Source organism: Artemia franciscana, unplaced genomic scaffold (assembly GCF_032884065.1).
Source record: "Artemia franciscana unplaced genomic scaffold, ASM3288406v1 Scaffold_1294, whole genome shotgun sequence".
In the NCBI taxonomy this organism is placed as follows: domain Eukaryota; kingdom Metazoa; phylum Arthropoda; class Branchiopoda; order Anostraca; family Artemiidae; genus Artemia; species Artemia franciscana.
Genome location: NW_027062784.1, coordinates 41,631 through 67,688, shown reverse-complemented (window position 1 = coordinate 67,688; position 26,058 = coordinate 41,631). Strand labels below are relative to the sequence as shown.

General features: G+C 35.5%; 2 protein-coding genes across 2 annotated transcripts in view; one reads left to right on the top strand and one right to left on the bottom strand.

The window, feature by feature from the left end:
* Nucleotides 1-1,780: 1,780 nt before the first annotated feature.
* Nucleotides 1,781-17,688, bottom strand: LOC136042440 (general transcription factor IIF subunit 2-like). The gene is made up of 2 exons (XM_065727405.1): nt 17,591-17,688; nt 1,781-3,278 (listed from the first exon to the last, which is right to left on the bottom strand). Exon 2 carries the CDS (start codon nt 3,272-3,274, stop codon nt 2,627-2,629), a length of 648 nt encoding a protein of 215 aa, XP_065583477.1. The 5' UTR covers nt 3,275-3,278; nt 17,591-17,688; the 3' UTR covers nt 1,781-2,626.
* Nucleotides 17,689-17,738: 50 nt separating this feature from the next.
* The window catches only part of LOC136042441 (pyridoxal kinase-like), a 49,914-nt gene continuing 41,594 nt past the window's right edge, over nt 17,739-26,058 (top strand). Inside the window, exon 1 of the mRNA XM_065727407.1 lies at nt 17,739-17,791. The gene's annotated coding sequence lies outside the window, so the exon portion shown is untranslated. The remainder of the gene's footprint in view (nt 17,792-26,058) is intronic.

The following is a 26,058-nucleotide window of genomic DNA, read 5'->3' as shown; positions in this document are numbered from 1 at the left end:
CAATGAATTGACAGATAGTCAAGAAAAGTGTTCTGGCAATATACTCAGAAAATAAGAGAAATTGCCACTTCTGTTGTCAACAGACCTAAATTAAACAGAAGAGGAATATTGCAAGTATGTTGACAATACTGTTGGTGAGTATTTTTGCTTATCCCCAAATCATTACTGATGAGTGAAGATTTTTCAAAAAGTATCGTGTGGGAGGGATTATTAAATATATGACAACCTAAAGCAGAATCAAAGGCGTTGTTGGAACTATTTGAAATTAATGCCTAGTCTATGTCTTTTTTATGCTGATGTAGCCGTTTTTCTAGATTCTGATGGGTCCTGCCAACATAGTAATTTCCATAATCACAAGGTATTTGACAGGTCCCTCTTTGGCGAAAACTGGGGTTTTATCTTTACCAGAATCTAAAAAGTTTATGATTTTAAAATTATTAGTAAAACCTACATACAGATTATATTTTGTGCAAATAATTTTAATTCTGTTGTGGCTTTTGGGATACACAGAAGATAGATAATATTTGAGGGCTTTTCAGTAACCTCTAATTGTGAAATATCTTCTTCAATTTTACGGGAATGTCTTTTTAGTCTACGGTTAATTATCTTATTGACAAAAAGAATGGGGTATCCATTACCAAAAAGAATAGTTTTGATAAAGTTTATTTCTGCATTTATATGCGAATCGGAGCAAATGTTCAGGGTGGGATCAATGAGAGGAGAGGAGTTCAAGTCCTTTTTTAATGCATCAAAGAATCATCAGATTAATAGGATTTATTTCTTTTTTGGCTCGTTGTGATTCTTAGTGTTATTTTTCTTCTAACTGCAGATTTCATTTACTAATAGATGTAATCATTACTATCATATATATTCCACCCCTAAATTTCTTCATCCATTATTTTCACTTGGGACTCGTTATGATACTTGTTGTCACATGTCTTCAAGCCAAAATCTAGCTTCGTTTCGTTGTCGTATATCATTACCTCGGACATTTTTTCATGTCTTTTGCCTTAGCTGTTCGGATTCATTCTTAATTTTGAAAAATTTTACCTGACTTCAATGATACCAAAAAACCTTTTTTTTTCCAGCTTCTCAATAATTTTTAGATGTTTGTCTTAATTGCGTCGTTACCTAATTTAGTAACAACGACGAACGTTCCAATACCAATATCCTATGACTCATCTAAATTACGTATGTGCATAATCACTGCTATATTATTTTGTTTCAAGTCAGAGGGTGGCAAATCAGTAATTTCAGTTGAATTAAGAAATTCCGAAATAAATTCAATTCCTCCTTCATGTTTATCCTCTACAGATCTTTATACTAGCGAAGTATATGATTCATGCATGTATAATTTTTTCCTTGAAAACGCTTCCATTTTCTTCTTTTTTCAAAATAGTACACTAGGATTTTCTGGCCTGAAAAAATGATTTAGATAGGTTACAAGTATCAGTATCATGGCTTTAGACTTTTACAGTTAGGGAAGAGGGCAGTAGTCCGGCTCTTGTTTGTAGTGTTTTTTATTGTTTTAGGCTTGATTCGCATATTTAACTTAAATTTTACTCGTTTTAAGATTTATTTATTCATTTACATTAGTGCCTGTTGTATTTTTGTTTGCTAAGAGTCTTTATTTGATTTCTTTTCACTTTAGGCTTCATTTATTATTTAATAGTAATTTTTGGTAGTTTTCAGTTTGATTTGTTCTAGGAATATTTGATACCCTAGTAAGGGGCTTATCTTGGTAAACTATCTTTTTAATTTAAATACACAAATAAATACACAGGTGAAAAGTAGAAGCAAAAGAAAAGAAGTTCGAAATACTAGCAATCCGTCATGCTAGCAAAACTAAGCCACCGGTAAAATAAACATACAAATTATTTATAATAAAAATACATCAAACTTAATTTTTTTAAATTTATTCAAAACAGCATTTACATAACTTAAAATTAAAGAGTTATTTTGGTCACAGACAATTTTGTTGTGAAAATAATCATTTGTAACAGTCACTTTTGTATGAACAAACAAATCACTTGAAGACAGTTTGAACAAGCCTACAACCGTAATATCCAATTGGTGGGGTAAATATTGAGAAAATTCCATGTCTTTAACTTAAGAGCTTGAGTACAGAAAATATACAAGTAAATTTAAAGTTAACTTTGCCAAACTGGATTCTAAAAAATATTCAGTATATAATATATATAAATATGCACAAACTATATTTTTGTTTTACTATACTTTTTTTTAAATACGAAATTATATATATATATATATATATATATATATATATATATATATATATATATATATATATATATGTTATTAAAAAAAATATAACAAACAGCTGTTTTTTGTTTTTATATCAACTTTCATTGTTGGGCAATATAATTGGGAATACATAGAATGCTTTGATTTTAAAACCTCGAAAACCAAGAAAGCCATTGGTCACACTGACATCCGAGAAAATTGCATATTTCTGGGAATAATCACACAAAAGTCTTCACATACAATTCTACTCACATTCAGTATAACTACAATATTCTGTTTTGAGCTGCCACGTATTTTTATGCGGATTCTTTGTATTATAGACACAATACTCATTCAAGATCTCTTTCAAATATTTTTCCGGTTAATTTGTCAGTACCACTAACTCTTCAAATTTATAGTACTGATGCTGTCCAAAGGCCATAAACAGTGTTTCTTCAACCACATTCTTGTCATCACGCACTTTTTTAGCTTTCTTTCTCTGTTTATTTTCAATAAGTTCTTTATGTGCAGACACTGGCTTTGGATTAACAATCGCCGTCTCAAATGGCTGAGTCATACACGCTGATTTAGCAGCTTCAAGTATAGCATTTTTCTTAAATGTCATATATTGAGCAGACGTAGGAGCTTGACATTCTAAACGCTTGATTACTTTCCCAGCCATACATATTTTAACTTCGTCAGACAGAAAATTCTCATTTTTATCCCGCCGATATTCATAAAAATAACGATATTCAGAGTGATTCTCAATTGGAGTAATAAGCATCTCGTAGTCTTTTGGTATCAAATCACTTTCTAATCTCACTGCTTCTTCTGTTAGAGATAGAGAAACCGATGGTTCCTCACCAGGCAAATTGGTAATTTTTAAACTCGCAACAGGCATATCTGGTTCCAAATTCTCCCATATGCTTGAAATATACTTCGGGACTTTCACAAGCCATACGTTCTTTTCAGAATTGGATGTATCGACTTCAAGCTCACTGCTGCTAGCAGCTTTCTTAGAGTCTGACATATTCCTAGAAAGAATAGGATACAATAAGCAACATAACTACACAATCATTACTTCTGGAGAGGGAAGACATAGCGTTGCTACTTAAAAAAAGCGAGATAATTGGAAAGACTACAAGGATGTTGTCCAGAAAACGAAAGCCTAGGAACGATGCTACAGAACAAAACGAATCAGCTTTCATTAAAGTGACACTGTTTTTCTGGAAAATATTATTGAACTTATGCATGAGTTAACCCAATACGAGTGAGCGACAAGAAAATTAACCCATAGTTCTTGAGCCTAAGACCTCAATGCTTTCAATTATGCCACTCATCCCCAGAAAAAACTTTTGAAAAATAGTCAGTGACATTCATGACCCTCTTAATACCATTCGAGTCTAATTATTTGTTTTTATCAGTAGAGCCTAATTATCTCACACGCTATTGGTTGTTAGGGCTATACTCATTGAACAGCTTGCTAGGGCTATAATGAGAGAAATGTTGAGATGGCTAGGATACGTTCTGATGATGATAAATTACCATAGACTGTTTTGTCGGCCGGCCGTCTAAGGCAGAAAGAGAAACAGCTCGTTCCCGAACGGGTTGAGACGAAATCGCAAGGTAAGATTTAAGAAAATCCGTAACTCCTGGTAGGGTGTAAAGAGGAATGCTTTAAACAGATTAGGATGGAGGAGCTGGCATAGCTGAGCTGACGTCAGGCAGATTGGTGCTGTAGTGGCATGCTATTAGTAGTATTAGACTGTTACATGATAATTAAAGTTTTCTACACCTTTGCTTTTGCATGTAATTTTGTTCATATATTTGATTGAAATCTATCGAAAAATCAACAAATCTATTGACAAATTGATAAAATTCGTCCTAGCCAAGAGGTTAGCACGTTAGACTTCAAATCTTTCATTCGTGATGACAGGGGTTCGAGTCCTGGTGTTGCTGGTTATTTGGTTGGGAATGGGGGCCAGCAGTATGACTCTGTAAGCTTAGCCAAGAGCTCTCGACTAAGCTCTAAATAGGTACCTGGAGAAATCTGGGGGAAAACAGGGGATGCATCAGATGATTTACCCCCCAACCAAACACTACACTCCCAGCTGAAGGCAGAGAGTCAGGATATCGGTACCTGCACAAAGCAGACCATTGGTCAGCAAGCAAAACATAAGCATGACAAATAAAAGCTTATTTTGTGCATGAGGGTCGAATCTTTTTTTTTCTTAAATTTTTTTTTTCCTGCGACCTTTTGTTTATTGAACTACTGTTTTAGGCCGAGAAAACAACTTTTTATAGTTAAATTAAAGTACCTTAGACATCAAATAAAGACGTTTTTCTCCTAAACCTCTCCTTGGGGCTTTTTATACCTGAAAACTTCAATTTTCTAAGATTCTTCTTATAGTTGTCTTAAAAATTCGAAGTTTTTTGAGTAGCATTATTGTCAGTGTTGCCGCATCAACCAGGAAAATTTACCGGCTAAACTAATTAGAAGGATTTTAAAGTTATTTCTGCCCATAAAAATTCGAACATTAAAAATATGTTGATTCCAAAAGACCACTACACATTCAATAAAAAAGTTACATCTTCTTAAGCTGTTTGGTGCCATTCGTTTTTAGTATATTTTTGCCGAGTTCTTGCATTAGTTTTTTTAAGGAATTTACTAAAACTGAAAACTACAAAACCGCATATGGAAGTGATCTTTTTTAAATTGAATTGCCAATTTTTACTATTTTTAACACATTTATGAAAGTGTAAGTTTCCACTTAATCAAGTGCAAAATTGCACAAAGTAACAAATTATTCTGAACAACTAAAGAAAAAGTCATGGAACAAGAAACAGGAGAAATCACACTGAATTGCAACATGAAATGTTGCAAAACGAAATCTACATTCAAACAATTCAATTCGAATTTCAGATTTTTAATGTGAAAATAAAGAAGTATCGTTTTAGTATTCGCAGAGATACTTAGCAGGATAAAATTAATTCGCTCCTGAATTTCTTAACCACATTGGAATGCAATAAAGTTATTTTGGTGTATGTGAAGGATAAACAGGAAAGATGCATCGTATTAATGCCAGAAAAAAAAAACAATCACGAGAAATGTCAAATTTGCAGACACGAATTGCAACCAATTCCAACGGAAGCCCTAGCATCCAATGCCATTGGGGCCCTAGCTTCTAATTTTACTGGACCCCTAACCGTACCTGACCGCCAGGGTCCTAGCATCCAATTTCATTGTGCCCCTAGCAATCATTTCCAACAGGGACCCTAGCACGCAATTCCAAAGAGGCCCCTGGCAAGCAATTCAACCCGGACCCTAGCAAGCAACTCCAACAGGGCCCCCTAGCATCCAATTTCACCGTCAAGACGTTTCAAGACATTTTAAAGACATTTTCCACACCCTTTTCAAGATGTTTCAAGATATTCCAAGACGCTTTTAAGACATTTTTCTTCGAGATGTTTTCCTCCATGATTTCTTAGGTTCTTACGCAAAGGGGAATGTTTACTCATGTTAGGGATGACGTATTCTCACATGACATGTTAGGGCTCAGGGGCCAACGGAGAATCCTCGCTTGTAACTGAGGACACACACAGGAAATGTTACGTAATGACAATGGGCATGTGCGATGTTACATAATACTTAAAGTGATTTCATTTTCTTTCAATGCGTTTTTTTCTTCTTTTTTTCTCAGAAAACCTTTATAATCTAAGGATAATGACAATGGGCATGTGCGATGTTACATAATACTTCAAGTGATTTCATTTTCTTTCAATGCGTTTTTTTCTTTTTTTCTCAGAAAACCTTGATAATCAAAAGATTTTCATCCGCATTGGGATTCGAAAGATCTCCCCCTCAATGGAATGGAGCGCTAGAGGCTTGGATCAGAAAATTCTTTCTAATATCAATATTTGGGGAATACTTTCTACATGATAACCTATTCAATGCGTAAAGAATTCCCTGTCCCGCTTTCTAAAATGATTAAATGGATCGCATGTTTCCAAGCCCTTCCAGATGAAAGCACGCCAAGACTATTGATTTTGATTTATTAAGCATAACTGTCTGTTACAGCGTTATTAATTTCCTAACGTGACCTACACAGGTTAAGTTAGCTATTGAATCAGTAAAATGTTACATAGCATTGGCTTTAGATATTTCATTGTGTAAACTTTTACCCAATGAAGATTCATCCTTGAACAAGAAATCTAAAGAACGAAGACTTTTTTTTGTACATGCAAGTTTTATTCATAACAAAAATGATTAAATCATGAAATCACACACAAAGCAATTACAACACAACAAACAGAAAAACAAAACGTGAAAAAACGTGATATAGGATAAAATATAAGCAAAAACAAGGGTTAATTAAAGAAAGGCGGAGGCAATAGCAACCAAATCTAGGTAGGTAGGGTTGGAGGGCTGTTATGTAAATTTAAGGTATATTAAAAGATGTTTTTAGAGCTTTTAATGAAAATGCCCTCTATTTATTTGACTGGATGTTAGATTTCAATCCCCCTCTGCCAAAAAAAAATCTTTCAACACCTCCCACCTTAACTTTAAGCTTTAGAAGGTGTTAGTCCAAGGTAATTCAAGTCACTGTGGCAAACTACGGATGCCACAAGACATCCTATGGCACCCTCATTATTCCAAAGACATTTTCCAGATATTTTCTTATTGAAAATTATGCCCTAAATCAATTGGATCGTGTTTCATAAGCCGTCCCCAGTGTGATACAGCATGTTAATTTACACAATCATGCCACACTATGACTCGTCCATTGGCACCCCTCATCATTTCTCAGACATTTTCCAGATATTTTCTTGTTAAAAATCATGCATTAAATCCATTCGTTCATGTTTTTGTAAGCCACACCCTACAAAATACAGCATGTCAATTCACACCATCATGTCAAACTATGACTGGCCCTCTTGCATCCCTCATTATTCTTAAGAATTTGCGAGATATTTTCTTGTTCAAAATCATGCTTTAAATCCATTGGTTCATGTTTTTACAAGCCGAACCTCCATGATACACCATGTCATTTCACACTATCATGCCACACTATGACTGGCCTTTGACACCACTCATCATTCCTAAGACTTTTTTATATTTTTTTAAATAAAGTGATATCCAATTCTGCTTCCCCCACTTCTGATCCCTGGTTACAACGGATCCACCTCCAATTCTACTGGCTTCCACCCCGGTTAAAATAAAATTAGGCTCAAACTAAAATTACTGTAACATTCTATACAAACTTATTTTTTACTAACTTTGGTAAGTGGTTAGGTTGTAAAACAAAAATTACAGTAGTGAATCCAGGGCCAAGAAAATACTATGGGAAGGTGTTGCCAAGCTACAATAGTATCATTTTTTTTTTTCATTTTTATGTCTTGAAAATTTGCCAACTTGACAGGTCTTTACTTATTACAATTTTGACAAAACAACATTATACCTTAATTTTCTGGTTTCAATTTTTGCAGGTTTTGAAACTCATTATTGGGAGATTATTTGCATTTCATTTAAGCAGAAAACCTATCATGCACGGTTTTACTTTTAGAATTTTTAAAGGCCAGTACCCTCTAAAGGGGGAAGGAGTGGAGGTAGGTACTGCAAAATGCCTTCCAAAGGCCTAATTTTGTCTGTGAAACCATCCCTGAAAGTTTTATTGCCCTAACTTAACCATTTTACGAGATAGGAAAAAGTAGCTTGTCTAAAATTTTACCAAAATTAAAGGAAAATAATTTTCCGCCAAGATTAAAACAGGTATAGGCTTTATTAGTTGCATTAGTTAGTTAATTATCAGATAATCATGCTAGGTATTGGTAGAAGACAACAAATAGGGGTAGTTGATTATTAGATATTCATGCTAGGTTGTTGTAGAGGACAACAGATAGGGGAATGCCCTACAGATAAACAGAGTACCTTCATAGGAGGCACGGACGAAGGGGGATTTTGCCCCTGGGGGTCCATGATAGAAACGGGGTACCCTCTCCTGGGGCCATAAATATAGGTGGAGGGTTTTTACTCGATTAAATTGGTTTAATCATATCCTTAATTGACCGCATTTTTACAATTTGCTCTCCAAAATTCATTGAGGAGGAATTATTGTTGTTAAAAGAGATTTTAATAAGTAACCATTATCCTGGTTGGTTAATTGACCAGACTTTTTCGAAAAGAAGGAAAAAATTTCTAGAATTTTCTGACAATATTCTGGAAACAACAGAAAAGAAAGATATCTTTTGTTCTCTACCATATGTTCCAGGTTTGACTGAAAAACTTAAAAGAATTTTACAAAATAATGACTTAAAGGTAGCTTTAAGAGGTAGTAATACTTTGGCTAGTCTTTTAAATTCTGGAAATGATCGGACTTCCGTAGAGCAACAAAGTGGGGTTTATAAAATCCCATGTACTTGAGGAAGCTCTTATGAGGGACGTACTAACTAGAATTTAAAAATGAGATTGATTCAACATCATAGTTATATTTCATCGCCTTTAAAGCAAAATACAAAACTTGAAAATTTCACGTCGGCCCTCTCGGAACATATCTTTAATTATCCAAATCATTTTATTTTGTTTGAAAATGTTTCTTTGATTTCTAGGGACCAAGGTTTAAAGCAAATTTTCAGGGAAACAATCGAAATTAAAAAAAAAATATTCAAGAATAATTCCATGATACAGGTGAATTTGGATTGAACTCAATTTATGATAATTTACTGAGGTCAAGTAAAGTAAATATCACCTCACCTAAGAGCTATGACCTCTGTCTAAGTAATATGTCAGATAATTCTACTGAACTGGAACCGAAAAGGTCAAAGAGATTAGCTTCCGCTGTTGCATTGAAAAAAATAAGAGCAATAAACTGTAATTAGTTTATTAGGTATAAATTTTCTTTATTTTTATTCATGTCTTTTAGTTTTACTGCTGATGATGAACACTGTATATGTGTTTGAAATATCTAGTTAAATAATTTTATATCTATTCACTGTCAATAAAAAGATTTCATCCCTATTTTGAACTGTTTTACTTTCGTTATGGAAAGGCAGTGTGGTCTTCGAAGCTTTCTTTGGTCCAAAGAGCAAGACGCAGCATTGGCTAATGTTGAATAACAGTAGCCACTCTTCAGCCCAGTCGTTGATATGGTCAAGATTGGCTTGGAGGCTTTCGCTGTGTGCTGGACCGAAAAGCTTAGAATCATTGGTAAATAGTGTGACATTATTGCTGACCCTGATGACTAAATCATTGATGTAAATCAAGAAGAGGGTTGGTCCAAGGACTGTACCTTGTGGGACACAACTGATGATATCGCAAGGTTTGGAGTATATCTTCTGACCACCTGATCCAAACAGTCTGACCCTTTGTGTGCTTTTAGTAAGAAAACACATGAGCCAATCGACCGTCATCTGGTTCAGGCCTGCAGAGAGAAGCTTTATGCAAAGCCTTCTGTGGGGGACCTTGGCAAACGCTTTGGCTAGATCAAGGAGAATCAGGTCAACAGGTATACCAGCGTCAAAGGAAGGCATCAAGGTTTGAAAGTTGCTTTAGTACGGCAGCTTCGTCTATGATTATTTCATTCATTTGACTAGAGGTGTTGGATAAAGGCACTGATGGTAGTTGGCCATCTGATTCAGATGTAGAGACGGAGGCAAACTCTTGGTTGAGCAGCTCTGCAATTTCTCTTAGATCGGTTGCTTCACTATTGTCTTCCCTCATCAGACGTTTGATGTTGTGGTGGTTATGGTTTTTGCTGGAGACGTAGTTCCAGAATTTCCTGGAGTTGTTATTGCAGTCATCAGCAAGTTTGGATTCAAAGTCCAGGTACAATTGCTTAGTCAGTTGGCGCAGTCTGTTACGTGCAGTAGCAAACTTGGCATAGTTGGCTTTGTCCCCCTTCTTTTTGTACTTCTTCCAGTAGCGGGATTTTCGATTCCTCTCTTTCCTGATTTCCCTGGTCATGAATGGCAGGGTTTTAGATTTGGGGACCATCTTAACCGATGTGTGCTGTTTCTCCGCATCGAGAAGATGGGTTTTGAAGATGTTCCATATGTCTTCCACAGGTCCTTCGAGGATATTGTCCCAATTAACATTAGATTAACCGACTCTAATGGATTTGTAGTCAACAAATGTTTTCTTAACAAGTCTGTTGGTTATTATCTTGATCAATGTCTGGATTCCTAGCAGTAGGTGGTCGTTCTTTCCAACTGGTGACATGTAGTTGATTTTCTGGACTAGTTCTGGGTTGTTCACGAAAGCTAAGTCAAGGAGTGATGGTTTCTGGTACAAACGATACCGCGTTGGCGGGTCTACAACTTGGGTGAAGGAGAGATTGTGGATGCATTGAACGAATGGGGATAACTCCTCTTACGGGCAATTCGATGGTGACATTGTATACGGGAATCCATCACTCCAGGCTATGTCAGGGAAGTTAAAGTCTCCAGCAATGAGTAAATTTCCTCTGAAATTGGTGGTCGCTTTTTTGAAGACACAGGCAAGTGCCCGCTTGGATTCCAACATTGACGGTGATGAGGGGCTTCTGTAGATGCATCCCATCCTGATTAGAAAATTGTGCGAGTTCTCAGCTTCACAGAGATTGAACCATACTGTTTTGATGTTTTTAAATTGAAGTGATAATTGCATAGGTTTGATGAAATACGAAGCTTTAACAAGGGCTATAATACCTCTATGGCAATCAGGGCTTGAGAGATTGGATATTATCTGGTATCCTGGGATTTTAACATGTTGGTCAGTTACTTAGTTCCAGCTATTTTTTGGACAAATTTTGGTAAGGAGGATCAAATCATAACCTTTATTATAAATTGCTGACCTGAGTTCATTGGTTTTGTTTGGTAGCTGGTCTATATTGGTGATGGCTACACTGAGATCAATGGATATCCGCAATTCTTCTTCAACATCTGCTTTCCAGTCACTTTCGCTTTTATCTTCTTCTTCTTGTTCAGCAGACGGGCTTTTCAGTCAAAACTATTCAGCCCTTTTCCTTTTGACTCACTCTGTGAGATGGACAGAGCTATGGAGCAAGTTTGACTTATATAGTTTGCATCTGCTCAGATATCTTGTAGTATATTTTTTGATGTTAGCATTTGAATTATAAGAGAATATATATTGAGCTCTCTGCTCTGTGTGCAAGTATAGTCAGCAAGACTCTTGGGCGTTAGTGGAATTTTGTGGCGTTTGAAGCATTCTAACAAATTATATTGTACTCCGGAGGCTCAGAACACTCTCTGGTTCTGGTCGACTAGATTTCTTTGAAATACGATAAATGGCACTCATACGTATTTGGTTAGCGTTGGATATTCCAAGCTTAGCCTCAAAAAATGAGGCTACAGTCTGCCGAAGATTTTCTGAGCCTTGCGGCGCTTCAATTCCGTGTATAATGATATTATTTTTTCTTGTATATAGTTCTGTTCGTAAAGTAGAAGTCTTCACTTGGACGAGCTCAGTCTTGAGCAATTTATTTTCAGTTTGTAACTGCAAAATTAGCTGTAGCATTTCGTCCATCCTCCGGTCAAAATGCTCTTTTGTCACTGCCATTACTAATTTCTGACGATAATGCCGCTTTGCCTATCTAATATTCTAAAATATCATCGAGTGAAACTTACTCGCAAGGGCCCCGTTTTGTAATAAAACCAGTTATTACTAGGGCCCGCTTTCATCAAATGCAAATCTGAAATCCTATTCAATCGAGCTTGTTCTCAGTGAAAAAACACTGTATCCTAGGGGCGTGGCTATAGCAAATTCACTTCGCACAGCGACGTGAATTATCCAAATAATTTGGCAATCTTTTGTCCGCCATGCTTTACGGGTGTGTTTAGGGATGGTTTTCCTAGATGACGTTTTGGGGATAGCTTGAATAGCTGTATTTGGTAGTATCGATGTCATACCTTCAGCATATGTGTCAGCAGTTACAACTGAGGTATGAGATTTCTGGGTTAAACTTAGGATTTCTTCATTAAGCTTATTTCTAAACACGGTCCAATTTGCCTTGGTGTTGACATATTTAGGGATATGTGAGAGATTTTTGGCTGGTTCATTTAAAGAGGATACTATTGCAAAATGGTCAGTGCATAGATTTTCAATTTTCTTAATATAAATTTTATTTAGTATATTTATTGAAACCATTTGTAGGTAGATAGTTGAGAATTTGCCACTTTTGGGGTGAAAATATGTATTTAGATTAGGAGGGGTAGGAATTGCTAAATCGGCATTATTCGAAATCAATCTTTCAATAAGCTTACCAGCTTTGTTTGCTGGCTTATCCCCCCCACAGAAGACTGTGGGCATTAAAATCCCCGCAGATGATTATGTTTTTTAGCATATTAGAATTAGTAATATAAGTGAAAAAGTCCATGGCCTCTGTAGTCTGGCCATTAGAGTTATAAAGACTTAATATGTATGTTTTGTATTATTTATCCAGACATTGATACCAATAACATCAACATCATTTGAAAAATCTGGGAAATGAATACCACAAAATTTAATATTATTCTTTAAAATTATAGCTACACCACCTCCTTTTCTCTGTGAAGACCTATCCTTTCTCAGGATAGTATATCCTGGAAACTTTGTTTGTTGGTTATTAGTCAAATGGGTTTCTTGAAGGCAAGCAATATCAAAGGAATTATTATTCATAAAAGATAAAAGTTTCTTTAACTTATTTTCTGAAAGTGATCTTACATTCCAGTGAAGTATTGAAATGTGCTGCTTTGTTGTTTTAATTTTCATTTTGCTGCGAATCAATGTTCAGCTTTGCAAGGAGCAGAGCAAGATCTTTTTTTGCTTAGATATGCATGTGATTGGGTAGGTACAATTTTGCCAATTCGCTTATGATTTTTGCTTTTTGTGGTTGTTTTAGGTTCATTGACTGTACTGCATTAGAATTTAGTATAAATAGGCACATGTTAGGTGTTAATTCATTTAGATTTTCATCTGGCCTTTTGTTGATAATTTGATTAATTCCCATTAATACTTCTGATTCATTTCTACTTGGGAGAGGTGGCCATTCTGATCTTCTATCATTACTTGCAGAGGCTAGAAGGTTTGTCCAGGATGAATCTCTCTTATAGGAATGTGAGCTCGGTTGCTTTGAGGAAGGAGTATTATTGGGGGTGCTTGATGCTTTTGGTAGAATGGTTTGTCTGTGGGTGAGAGGGTTGGGTGGTTTCATAAAGTTTTTGGTCAGGTGTGATTGAACTGCATTTGTTTCCACTGCTGCAAAAGGGAAAGGTATGTTTTTTCTGCTGCTATTTGGAGTGTTAGTGCTCGTTTTTTATATACAGGACATACAATTTTATTTATAGAATTGTGGGGACCATTGCAGTTGATACATTTTGGCTGATTGTTTTTACAATTTGTTATTCCAGTGGGGTGGGAGTTTTTACAAGAATTGCATTCATATAATGTTTCACTGCATGTGTTTTTGTGTGTCCTAGTTTTAAACATTTTTGGCATTGGATAGGTTTAGGCTTGTAGGGCTTGTGGGGTTTCCTTTGTCCAAAGAGGAATATCTGATCCAGGTTATTATTTTCTTCTCTTAGTGTGAATAAGAAAGATTTGCTTAATTTTTGGCCATTGGCATTTGGTTTACCCAATTGGGTTACATCAGCTACTGGGATTGGGTTACCAGTTCTGTCAGAGAGGCCTTCTTTTAGACCCTGAATAGGAATTTCTGGAGACATGTTATACACTACTATTTTGGTTGGGTTTTGGTTTGAGGTCCAGAGAACAGATTTTATTGGTATGTTAAGAAGAGATTTTGAATTCGTAATATATCTGCTGATTTAGAATCTTGGAGGGCTATTAGCAGAGATCCATCATGGTTAGTGTTTAATGAAAACATTGATTTTAACACTTTGAAGATTGCAACCCTCAAGAGAGCTATCTTTTTTATCTCAAAGGGGGTATCCGGAATGATTTTTAATTATATTCCAAGGTTTTGTGAGGGGGATGTTGGATCATGAGGAGGGGTATTATTTTTGATTGGGGAAGTTTTTCCCTTTTTTGAGTTTTTTGATAGGACCTCTTGAAATTCATTTTCATTATCATCCTGTATTGTAACATACGCGCCGACTTCCACCATTTTATTATTCAATGACCCCTCATGTGAGCTTTGAGAAAGTTGACTTGACCAGCCAAGGGGTTGAATGTTTTTGGTCTACTTGGGGTAGGGTCTGGGGGGACTTTTTTGGGGGGTGTTCTATGCATTGCCTATTGGAATAAGCTTTAATACAATCAAAAAGAAGAAGAAAAAGTTGACATTATAAAACCAAGCTCTCTGCACTCTTTCAAAGGGAGGACTTCACCATCCACAGAAAAAACACTACAGTGTTGTCCAGAAGATGGTTTGGTGTAAGACTGGTTCAATTGACTGCTCATAAATCTAGATAAATATCACAAGAAATTTTATTATAAATTTTTTAAAGTGTTGCTGTTGTTGAATGCTTTCCAGTCACTTTTGCTTTTACCAATAGAAACCAAGCTCATCTCTTCTTCTTCTTCCTGGGAAGCATCTCCAGTTACAAACAAGTCTGACGATTTATCACTAATAATATCACCAGGGGTTGCTTCATCATTATTATTTTTACAAAGAATGGTATAACTATTTACACTACATACTGATGGTGGGATGACAATTGAAATCACACCACCATTGCTTTCAGGTTTTTTTGTACAATTTTGTTGCCTCAAATGACCAGATCTAGTTTGCCATTAGATTCATGATCACGTAGTTCTGCCAGTAGAAGTTTTTTGCTTTCTCTGTCAGCTTTAACCTTGTCGTGGCGGGACTGTATTTGGTCGTTTTGTTTCTTCTTTTGTATGATGTATTCACAATTTTTCTAGGCAACAAAGGACTGGTAACTGTGAAGACAATTGGTATGGTGGTGTTGGATGGATCTTGAGCAGATGCTGAAGAAGGTTTTTTATTAGACACCTAAGACTTGTGATAATGGCAGGCAGGCTGTATTCTTTCTGTAGAAACTCTAAAAAAGAAAGCTTTGTCAGCTGTGTTTTGTGCTTCAACTGACAGTGTAGGACTAATTGGGACCCCAAAAGTGATGAGATTGTTTTTATGCTTTTGTCTTTCTCTGTCAGTTCATACAGCCTTAGCTGCCTTTTTGTCTATTTCACTAGCTATTGTCTTTGAAGCAGCTTGCAGGCTGTCTTCTAATTGCTTTCTAACTTCAGTCCGCATTTCATCCATTGTGCAGAGTTTAACCAATTCTCTTTCAATGTCCCCAACTCGTTTTGTAAGACCTGACAGCATATATTCCATGTTGCTTTTAATATCTTCCTTAAGTTGCTTGGTTGAATTTACAACTATGGTACTGACAATGCTGGCAACGTCCTCCTTGCTTATGCCTCTCTTTTGGTATGAGTAGAGTTCACACAGAGAACAAAGCCAGTGAAACTCATTTCCATCACATAGGGTGTTGATACACTGAATGCACAACCACTTCAAACAATGATCACAATTCAAGGCAGTGGATTGTGGCATTAGTGCTACCTTGCAGGAGGCACAAATGTCCTCTCCGCCTTTCTGTGGTGAGATCATCTTACGTTTTGCTACATGGTACTGTTCTGCCATCTTCCAGAGAATTTTTGAATTTGGTGGAGAATAAGGATTTTCTTAAGTTCAAAATCATGGGTCACAACTAATTCAAAATTGAAAGCAAATGCAGATTCAGAGACCCAGTGAGCATGTGCAAATAAGAGTGTAACTTTGTGGGTAACACCTACTTGTAGCAGCTATACATCAACAGGTAAATACAGTGTTATGATTATTCAGATTAATCACTTTTTTGGTTTGTTAATTCAGCCACTTTCAAACACTGATAAATGTTCTTAGTCTCTTGTAAATTTGGGAAAATATTATTTCATGCCACTTACTTTTATTCACTAATAACAGTATGCTTTTTCTAGTAAACTAATTACTAGTTTTTTTTCTCTGTCTTTAGTTCTGAAAATGCAATTCCTGTTATTTGAGTAGAATTTTGAGCCATATCAATGTTTTTTTCAAAATTTAGGAAATGTATTTGCATATCTTTAAAACCTTGTAAAATGGAATTGAGCAGTTACAAAGCCAAAAACAATTTTGTTGTACTTCAATTAAGCAGAAGATCTTTTTTGCAAGGTTTCACTTTTATAACACATATATTTTTAAAGGTCATCAAAGGTCAGGGTCCTCTAGAGGGAAAAGGAGTGGAGGTAGTTGCTTTAAAATACCTTCCCGGGATATAGTTTAGTCTATGATTCATCCCTGAAAGTTTCATTTTCCTAACTTAAACCCTTTTAGTCCCTTAAGTCAATTAGCCTAACTAGAATTTTACTAGCTTCTTTGCTGATCAATTGACTGATTAATATACAGTAAGAGATGGTAAAATTCTAGTTAATGGACTTCTTGCTATCATGGGAAGGGTTTAGGTTAGGATAATGAAACTTTCAAGGATGGGTCTACAGGCTAGAGTATATCCCAGGAAGGTATTTTAAAGTACCCACCTCAACTCCTTCTCCCTCTAGAGGACTCTGAAATTACCTACACGACAGGTTTATACCTACTGGAATTTTGAAAAAACAACATTTTACCTTAATTTTCAGTTACTAGTTGCTTTTTCTCTGCCTTTAGTTATGAAAATGAAATTTCTGTTATTTGAGTAGAATTTTGAGCCACATCAATGTTTTTCTTCAAAATTTAGGAAATATATTTGCTTATTTTTAAAACCTTATAAAATGGAATTGAGCAAAGTTATGAAGCTGAAAACAATTTTGGGTAAAATTCTAGTTAATTGACTTCTTGCCTAAAGGGTTTAGGTTAGGAAAATGAAACTTTCAGGGATGAATCTACAGACTAAAGTATGTTTAACCTAGACCCTTTCCAAGGTAGGATGAAGTCAATTAACTAAATTTTACCCAATTTTGTTGAAGGCCAACTTCAATTAAGTATAAAATCTATTTTGCAAGGTTTAACTTTTATAACAGAAATATTTATAAAGGTCATCAGAGGCAGAAGGAATGGAGGTAGTTGCTTCAAAATACCTTCCTGGGACACACTATAGTCTGTAGATTCATCCCTGAAAGTTTCAATTTCCTAACCTAAACCCTTTCTGATAGCAAGAAGTCAATTAACTAGAATTTTATCGCAAGAGATAAGTTGTTTTAGGCTAAAGGAACTGAACTGCATTTAGGCCAACTGTTCTCCCATTTAGGCTATAGCCTATATATACCTAGCCTACTCCCATCTGATACCTGGACCCTGATTCAGGCTAGCCGAAATATTATAGAAGCACTGTTTCATAGGTTAGGCCCAAAAATGGCCAGCATTTTACTTACTTCTGCTCTATCTTAAAGCTCCAATTGCAAAAACCACGCTCCTCGCGAATTTCAAATTTCAAAACATAAATCTAAAGTTAAATTGGATCAGCTTTTACTAATTATAAAAAGGTGTCGCTGTGTATAGCAATTCTATTCAAATTAGGACCTACTTCCGTAGACCATTGGGAAATCCAATATTGAAGAAAACCAAATTTCTAGGTGGTTTAATTGAGTTTTAATAGTGAATTAAGTGCTAAAATATGTATTATACGCTCAAATCTTATAGTCAGACAACTAATTACAAAAGAAAGTGGATTATTCCACCATTAGATGTATCCAAGTTACATTGATCAGTAGATTAGGCTAGCTTACATAATTCAATAATATGCAACAGTAATAATTTCAAATTTCTTGACTATCAACAAAAAAGCCTAATTATGGACACAAATATTTGTCCAAGTACTAAGCTAGGATATTAGCCAACTCTACCATTAGGCTATTTTTCCCCATTGACCTAGTGTTTCCAAATATTATATATGATATCCTGACTGTGCACCTTCTCCCCCCATGGATAATTTTTTAATAGTCTTTGGAAAACAAGAAACCTAGCATTAAATTAATGTTGTTTTTAGCTAGGGTGTGTTTTATGTCAATTTTTTGGCTGGTGTTAAATGCTTACCCCTCCACAAGTTCATAATAATACAAATTGGTTCTAGGATCCCCAGACTTTGAATGACTATTGTTTTTTGCATCCTTATTGAAACAATTTGATACAATCCTTGCCCTATCTTCTAGATTTGTGTGAACTAACGCCACTGCTTGTTTACATTTTGATTTTATGTAATGTTTCTAAATTTATGCAAATATATTCACCAATTTTTGTAATCAACATTTAAGTTGCAGTCACAACGAATATTAGCCCTAGTATATATAAAGTTATAGCTATGGTTGAATTAGACATGAAGAACAAATAAACCAAATTATTTCCTAAATGATTTCTAGAAACTAATTGTCTAGATACTTATGATTATGTTATCCAGTTACTACAGAAAGACCTTTCTGTTGGCTTCATTCTTTTTGACCTAGATTAAGCATTTGAGAAGGTTCCACATAAATTGGCTTTGTTCTAAGTTAATAGCATCAGGAGTTAACTAAGAATTAGTAGATTGGCTAATGGACTTCTTAGCTGATTGGTCTTAGACTTTATGACTCTTCAAAATGGGTAGGCAAATTTATCTACTCACATCTCTGTAAAGTGTTAAGCAATGTTTCCCAGGGAACTGTTCTTGAAACAATATTATTGCTTCTTTACATCAATGATATGATACCCTAAGTCAGCAACCACTTAGCCCCTTTATGCTGAAGATTCAAAGCTATTTGGTTCAGGCTACATGACAGATTATCAATACAATCTAACCTTAATTGTATACAGACAGGTGTCTCCTCTTCTTTATTTTCAAAATGTGTCACCATTTGTTTTGGTCACAATAATCCTCAGCACCAATATACTATAAATGATAGCCAGACATTATCTCAAATTCCTCTCCCAACTTGTGCAAGATGTGCTAGGATTCACTATAGATGAGGCCTGACCAGTATATTTTGCCAGCCAATATTATTGGGCTGATGTGGAGTCGGTGTCATTATTGGATATTGTAAAAAAAAAATGGATATCAGTCATTATTTGTGCAATTTTTTTGAAAATAGTGCCAGATTTCATCAGGTAGTGTTTGCTTGGCTTGGCCTTGGGGGTAGTGCTGCCAGCTAAGTCTGACCATGGTGGAGAGAGCAGGCGAGGTGAGTCAAATGAAGTCAAATTATATATATTGTCAATACACAGCTGGTGTAGGAGTATTCAAAATGTATGGTGAGTTCAAGAATACACAACCACAGAAGTTGTTCCTACTTGTCTAATGGATCTCATATACAAGTACCAATCCCTTAATCAAGTGGCACTCAGTGACACTAAAAGGTGACTACAACAAGAAATACAGTCAGACATTATAAGAAACAGAATTAGCCACTTCAACAGAAGACAAGGCTAACCCACAACAAAAGAAAGTAGAAACAGCAAGTTTTATTTATTGCCTTTTTTATAACATTCATACAACTTCAAGAAGTGAGTAAGAAGAGTTAGCAGATAATATTGATCAGGAACTAGGAAGGTATATGAGTAAGGCTATCTTTGACAGGAAAAAGAACTGTTTGTTGGAGTGGTGGCAAAATAACAGTGTTTCATGAGACTGGTACAACTTGGTTGGAAGTATCTCGGCTGTCTGCACTCATCTGTCACAAGCAAAACAGTTTTAGCACAGTTGGAAATATTTATGATGACAAACAAAGGTTTTTATGGCACCTGGTATTAACCAAGTGACATATAGCAATCACCAATTCTGTCGGTCTGTCTGTCTGTCGGTCCTGGTTTTGCTACTTTAGGCACTTCTAGGTAAGCCAGGACAATGAAATTTGGCAGGCGTATCAGGGACAGGACCAGCTTAAATTAGAAATAGTCGTTTTCCCAATTTGACCATATGGGGGAGGAGTGGGGGCTGGTTAATTTGGAAAAAATAAAAAAATGAAGTATTTTTAACTTATGAATGGTGATGGGATCTTAATGAAATTTGATATTTGGAATGATATTGTGTCTCAGAGCTCTTATTTTAAATCCCGACCGGATCTGATGACATTTGGGGGAGTTGGAGGGGGGTGAACCTAAAAAACTTGGAAAACACTTAGAGTGGAGGGATCAGGATGAAACTTGATGGGAAAAATAAGCACAAGTCCCAGATACATGATTGACATAATCAGAACAGATCCGCTCTCTTTGGGGTAGTTGGGGGGGATAATTCTGAAAAATTATAAAAATGAGGTATTTTTAACTTACAAACTGGTGATTGGATCTAAATGAAATTTGATGTTTAGAAAGATATCATGTCTTAGAGCTCTTTTTTCAAATCCCGACAGGATCTGGTGACATTGGGGGGGAGTTGAGAGGGGGAAACCTAAAACTTGGAAAACACTTAGAGTGGAGGGAGCAGGATAAAACTTGGTGGGAAAAATAAACACAAGTGCTAGATACATGATTGACATAAACGGAGCGGATCCGCTCTCTTTGGGATAGTTTTTTTTCTTGGGGGGGGGGGTTATTTCTGAAAAATTGGAAAAAATGAGGTATTTTTAACTTACAAACAGGTGATTGGATCTCAATGAAATTTGATATTTAGAAGGATATCGTGGCTCAGAGCTCTTATTTTAAACTCAAACAGATCTGGTGACATTGGGGGGGGGGGAAGTTTGAAGGGGGAAATCTAAAACTTGAAAAACACTTAGAGTGGATGGATTGGGATGAAACTTGGTGGAAAAAATAATCACGAGTCCTAGATACAGGATTGACATAACCGGAACAGATCTGCTCTCCTTGGGGTAGTTGGGGGAGGGGTTAATTCTGAAAAATGAGGTATTTCTAACTTACAAATGGGCTATCAGATCTCAATGAAATTTGATAGACAGAAGTCACACTCTTGTTTGTAGTGAAGCCACCATTCATTAGAAGCACATAACCCCAATTATTTCGGAAAGAAAGGGAATTATTATTTTTTAATTATTTATTATTTTTTGGAATTATTAATTAATTTAATAATAATTGTTAATTATAATATTTGTTAATTAATAATTTATATAATTAATTCTTAATTAATAATTTTCAATTAATAATAATTAATAATAATGTTAATTATTAGTAATTAGAATTATTAATTTTGCTTGTCTTTTGATTGCAGAAAGTTTAAAGCTTTTAAAAATTTCCTTATTTCAAAATACGATTTTTTTTTCAACTTCAAACTTTCTTCAAAGTATCAAAATTTGTATCAAAGTAAAAATATCAAAGTAAAGAAAGGATCAAAGTTAACAAGGTATCAAGTAACTATAAGCAAATTGCACAACTTACAGCCCTTGCACTGTACATCGAAATTACCACGTAAATCACTAAATCCAAGTATCAATGTAAACAAAGTATCAAAAGTAACAATAATTAAGTTCTGTAACTCAAAGCCATTTCTCTGGGGTTGGGGGGCTAGGGTCTACCCCGGAAGCATAGTTATTTGGCCTTTGAAATATTTTGAAGGAAATGGCTATCTCCGAATTTTGATCAGATTCCTTTTGGGAAATTGTGGCGTTGGCGAGTTGGCCATTGACTGCTTTTGACTCTTAAAAAAGAGCTAGAAGTTTCCGTTTCCGATCGAATGAGCCCCCTCCAAAGTTGATACGACCACCCCTTCCACAGAACCTTATATTCTAATAATGGGCAGCTTACATAAGTTACAACACTTGCCCAGGGGAGGCAAGGGAAGATTTCTCAACCCCTGAGTTATTGCAACTTGAATTTCGGACTATTTTGAACAAAATGGCTGTTTCTAAATTTTGATAAGATGCATTTGGAGAAAAAAGGCACAGTGGAGGTGGGGCTTGTTACTTTTTCATTACTTTCGATTTTTTAAGAACTCACAGCTTACATAAGTTATAATTCTTATCCCGGGTGCTATGGAGGATTTCTCAACCCCTAATTCAAAGTAATTTGAATTTTGGACTATTTTGAATGAAATGGCTCAAAATTTTTATTGGATGTATTTGGGAAAAAGGAGTGGTGGTAGGTACCCTCCAATCACTTTTGATGGCTATTAAAAGGCAACTACAACTTTCAATTTTCAATCAAATGAGCCATCTCTGAAGCTTATACGACCACCTGTTGTATATAACTTTATATGCCCTTGGGGCATAGCTTACAATACTTACCCCGGCCTCTAGGGGGGATGTATCGACCCCGAGGGTTATGCTATTTGATCTTTAAACTATTTTGAACAAAATAGCTATCTCAAATTTTGCTTGAATGCATTGGGGGTGTGGAGGAAGGGTCTGGGAGACTAGTTGCCCTCTGATCACTTTTGACTCTTGAGAAGGGCATTAGAAATTCTGATTTACAATCGAAAAAGCCCCTTCCGAAGTTTATACGACCATCCCTTCCATAAAAACCTTACACGCCCCCATGACTCATTTTACCTTTCTCATTTTTTCCTTTATTGGAGCATTCACCCTAATTATCTGACCTTTCTCTATGTGATTTTCTTTTGGTTTGAGATGTCAATGGAGTATTGAAAGGAACACGTTTTGAGTCTGTAGTGGTTGTAAAGGAAAAAGCAATGGAGATTATTAGGGCCAAATCTGGAGACAAAATGCAGAATTTCTTCAAACATTGGAACATTCGTATGGAGCCGTCTAAATTGGGGAGGTGTTTATTATTAAGTTGATAAAGGTTTCTAATATGAAGAAACTTCATGGAAGTTGAGTAAATCTAAGAAAAGTGTTCAAAAATCAAACGAGTAAGCTTTCTTAGGGAGCTTTATTAATAATGAATCTTAAACACAGTGAAGATAGCTAGATCTTGCAATATTTGGCTAAAGATCGGTTTTAATTAAAACTTGTCTGACTGGTTTACTTCAATTCCATTGCTGGATAAACAGATAACAAAGGAATTAGATTGAAAGTTGATTAATATTTCAGAAGGAACAAGAGAGAAAAGAGGAAAAAGAAAGTAAAAAGAGGAAAAAGAGAGATAGTTTTTAATTTTGTAGAAGGGAGCGGGAACGCTATAGAAGTGCCGTTGTACCGGCCGTATTTTTGTACTTAAACTGCTGGGGACAGGTGCACCGGGTCCCGCACTTCCCATTTTGGAGATGCCAAGCGAAAAACTTGTTTGGAACGCAGTTTTGAACTATGCAACTCGCCGTTGTAAACTTATCAAAAAAAAGAAAACACCCTGCTTACCAAAAAAGCCTACTTCATGCCCTTATCTCAGGTATAGAAATATCCTATACCAATCATTCTTGATATCCTAGCAGAAGTAATAGAAGGAACAACAGGAGTAGCATTAGTAATAGTAGCAGTATCATTAGCTTGTTTGATAGCAAATAAAAGTTTCCTTTTTTGCTTTGCATTTATTGTCAGTTTTTGGGAAGTTATCTAATGATAGGTTCTACCATGCTATTTGTAGATATCCACCGATTGCAACTCGCCGTTGTAAACTTATCCGCTCCGATGATATTGCGATAAGAGCCCTTGCCTTTTTTGGTATAGATTCCATTATGGTAGCCAAGGAGCTAGTGTGGACTCATGCTAATATAGCAACTCGTGTGACATCCAGAAAACACCCTGCTGACAACGTTGTAGACATCGTAAAAGCTGTTAAACAATGCAATGAAAAGTCTTTACTTTTTACTTTCCCGACATTCTGAATTTTAAAACCAAACTGTTTCGATTTCTACTGTCTTCGTCAAGACCGGTTAGCTCAGGGGGAGAAAAAGGCTCTAGGTCCAAGAATATGCTAAGGGATGAAACTCGAGATCTTCTCTAAGAAAAAAGATTCACGCCATCTAACGTTATCTAGAAAAATCATGTTAAGTATAAATGACCTAAATGAAAATGATGTCAGATTTTTCATTTTTTTTTTTTTTTTTTTTTTTTTTTTTTTTTTTTTTTTTTTTTTTTTTTTTTTTTTTTTTTTTTTAGTTTGGGCGTTAAATGAAAGGTCAGAATCTGTGATAAAAGTATTACAGGCGTGTTTGTGCATGTTCCTAAAATTATTCGGTATTTAGCATTCTAAACTCGCTGTTAATAATGTACAATCAGCATACAAAAAGCTCATAAGTAAAAGAACATTCCTGTTTTCATGTAATTCGACGTTGAATAAAAATGAGTTTAAATGCCATGGCATTTAATGTCAGGCATTTAATGTCATGGCATTTATGGCATGATTAATTTAAAGGAATTTAATGGCATTTAATGTCATGGCTGGACTGTCAGTGGTGCTAGTTTTTTTTCAAAATTCTTATAACACACATGAGAACATGTTAAGGCTTTGAAACCCATGTGAACGCGTCAAAGCATCCTCTTTGACGACCATGCGAAAGTGCCCAAGTTTAAAGTGACACCCATATGAATTTTTCAAATATTTGACACCCTTGCGAATTTGTCAAGGCTTCCTTTTTGACACTGATGGCAGCGTGTCAAATATTCCTCTTTGACACCCAGGTGAATATGTCAAAGCTTTGATGCTTCGGCCATTTTAAGTTTTCCGTTTCTTTGATGAAAGTGAGGCTTTAGAGCAATGAAGAACCTGACTGATTCCTGACCTGGCGTTTTTCTTTTTCAATCGATCAAGTCTTTGTTCTAAAATTAATTGTAAATGGCGGTATAGACAAGAACATTAGCACTCGGAGAGAGAGAAGGGGGGGGGATAAAGTGAGACAAGATTGAAATTGAAAGATCGATGGAACAATAATAGAATTTTGAAACAAGTGGAGACATTTTCAATTTCTGTGGAATGAATTTAAAGTAATTTTAAATGTAGGGAAGAAATCTTGACAAAAGAATAGTTTTGATTGATACTGGAAGGGATGGAATTCTTAATTTGGAAATAACTTAACATAACTGAATTCAGGTCCTTAAAGGAATAGCTCAGAGGAACCCAAATATGCACGAGGAATTTATTATTTCACAGTTCTAGTAAAAGAAAAAGGATTAAGGTGTTAATGATTAAGGATGTGGCGGCAGGATTTCCCTTACAACTGAGTGCACTATTTTTGTGCAATGTTTTGATTATGCCATTTAATGGCTTTATGCATCATTTTGAAGAGAGATTGTGTAAAAAAAGGAGGAAGATAACAGCTTGCTTATCATGATAGGATTCTTAATACGATGGGGAAGAAGAATAATATGTTCATTACCATTTCCCCATGCACAAAAAGAATTGGAAGGAAATCGGATAGCAGAATCATAGTAAATAACTCACATATTATTAGGGTTAATTACATAACGTAGTATAACAAAATGTGGCCTGGGTGTAGTTATTTCTTGATAACGCGGATGTATTAAAAGGTTATATCAAATTCGCTGAATATAGTATGGGTGAGGTAACCACGGGCATTTTTTAGTTGTAGAATCTATACATAACATGCATCTCCTTTCAGTAAGATTTTCACACTGACTACCAAACTTGTCTTCTAGCGTTCAGTGCAACTGCTTTCAATGAAAATAATTTATAACGCTCTTTGGTTGATAGCTTTTTGAGAAAATGGTCAAGTGACAGTAGCGAAAGAGAACCCTAACTTAAGACCAGCCTTTAAGCCAGCTATATATTGATGTATCCATTTACTTATCTCTAATTTCTTGACAACTTAACATAATTTTTTACTTACTTTGTCTTGGAAAGACAGAATTTATATTGAAAGGCAAAAATATCCTTTTGTCAGTTTTTGGAATATTTTCTTTAAAATCTGCTGAAAATTAACAAAATCTAATGTTTTCACTCCGAAAATTTGTTAATATACACTGACAATGCCACGTTAAGCGATTTGAATGATAGAATCTTTTTCCAAGCCAACTTGAGGCCGGCTTTTAAGCGATTTATATAACAATATATCGACTTAGAATAA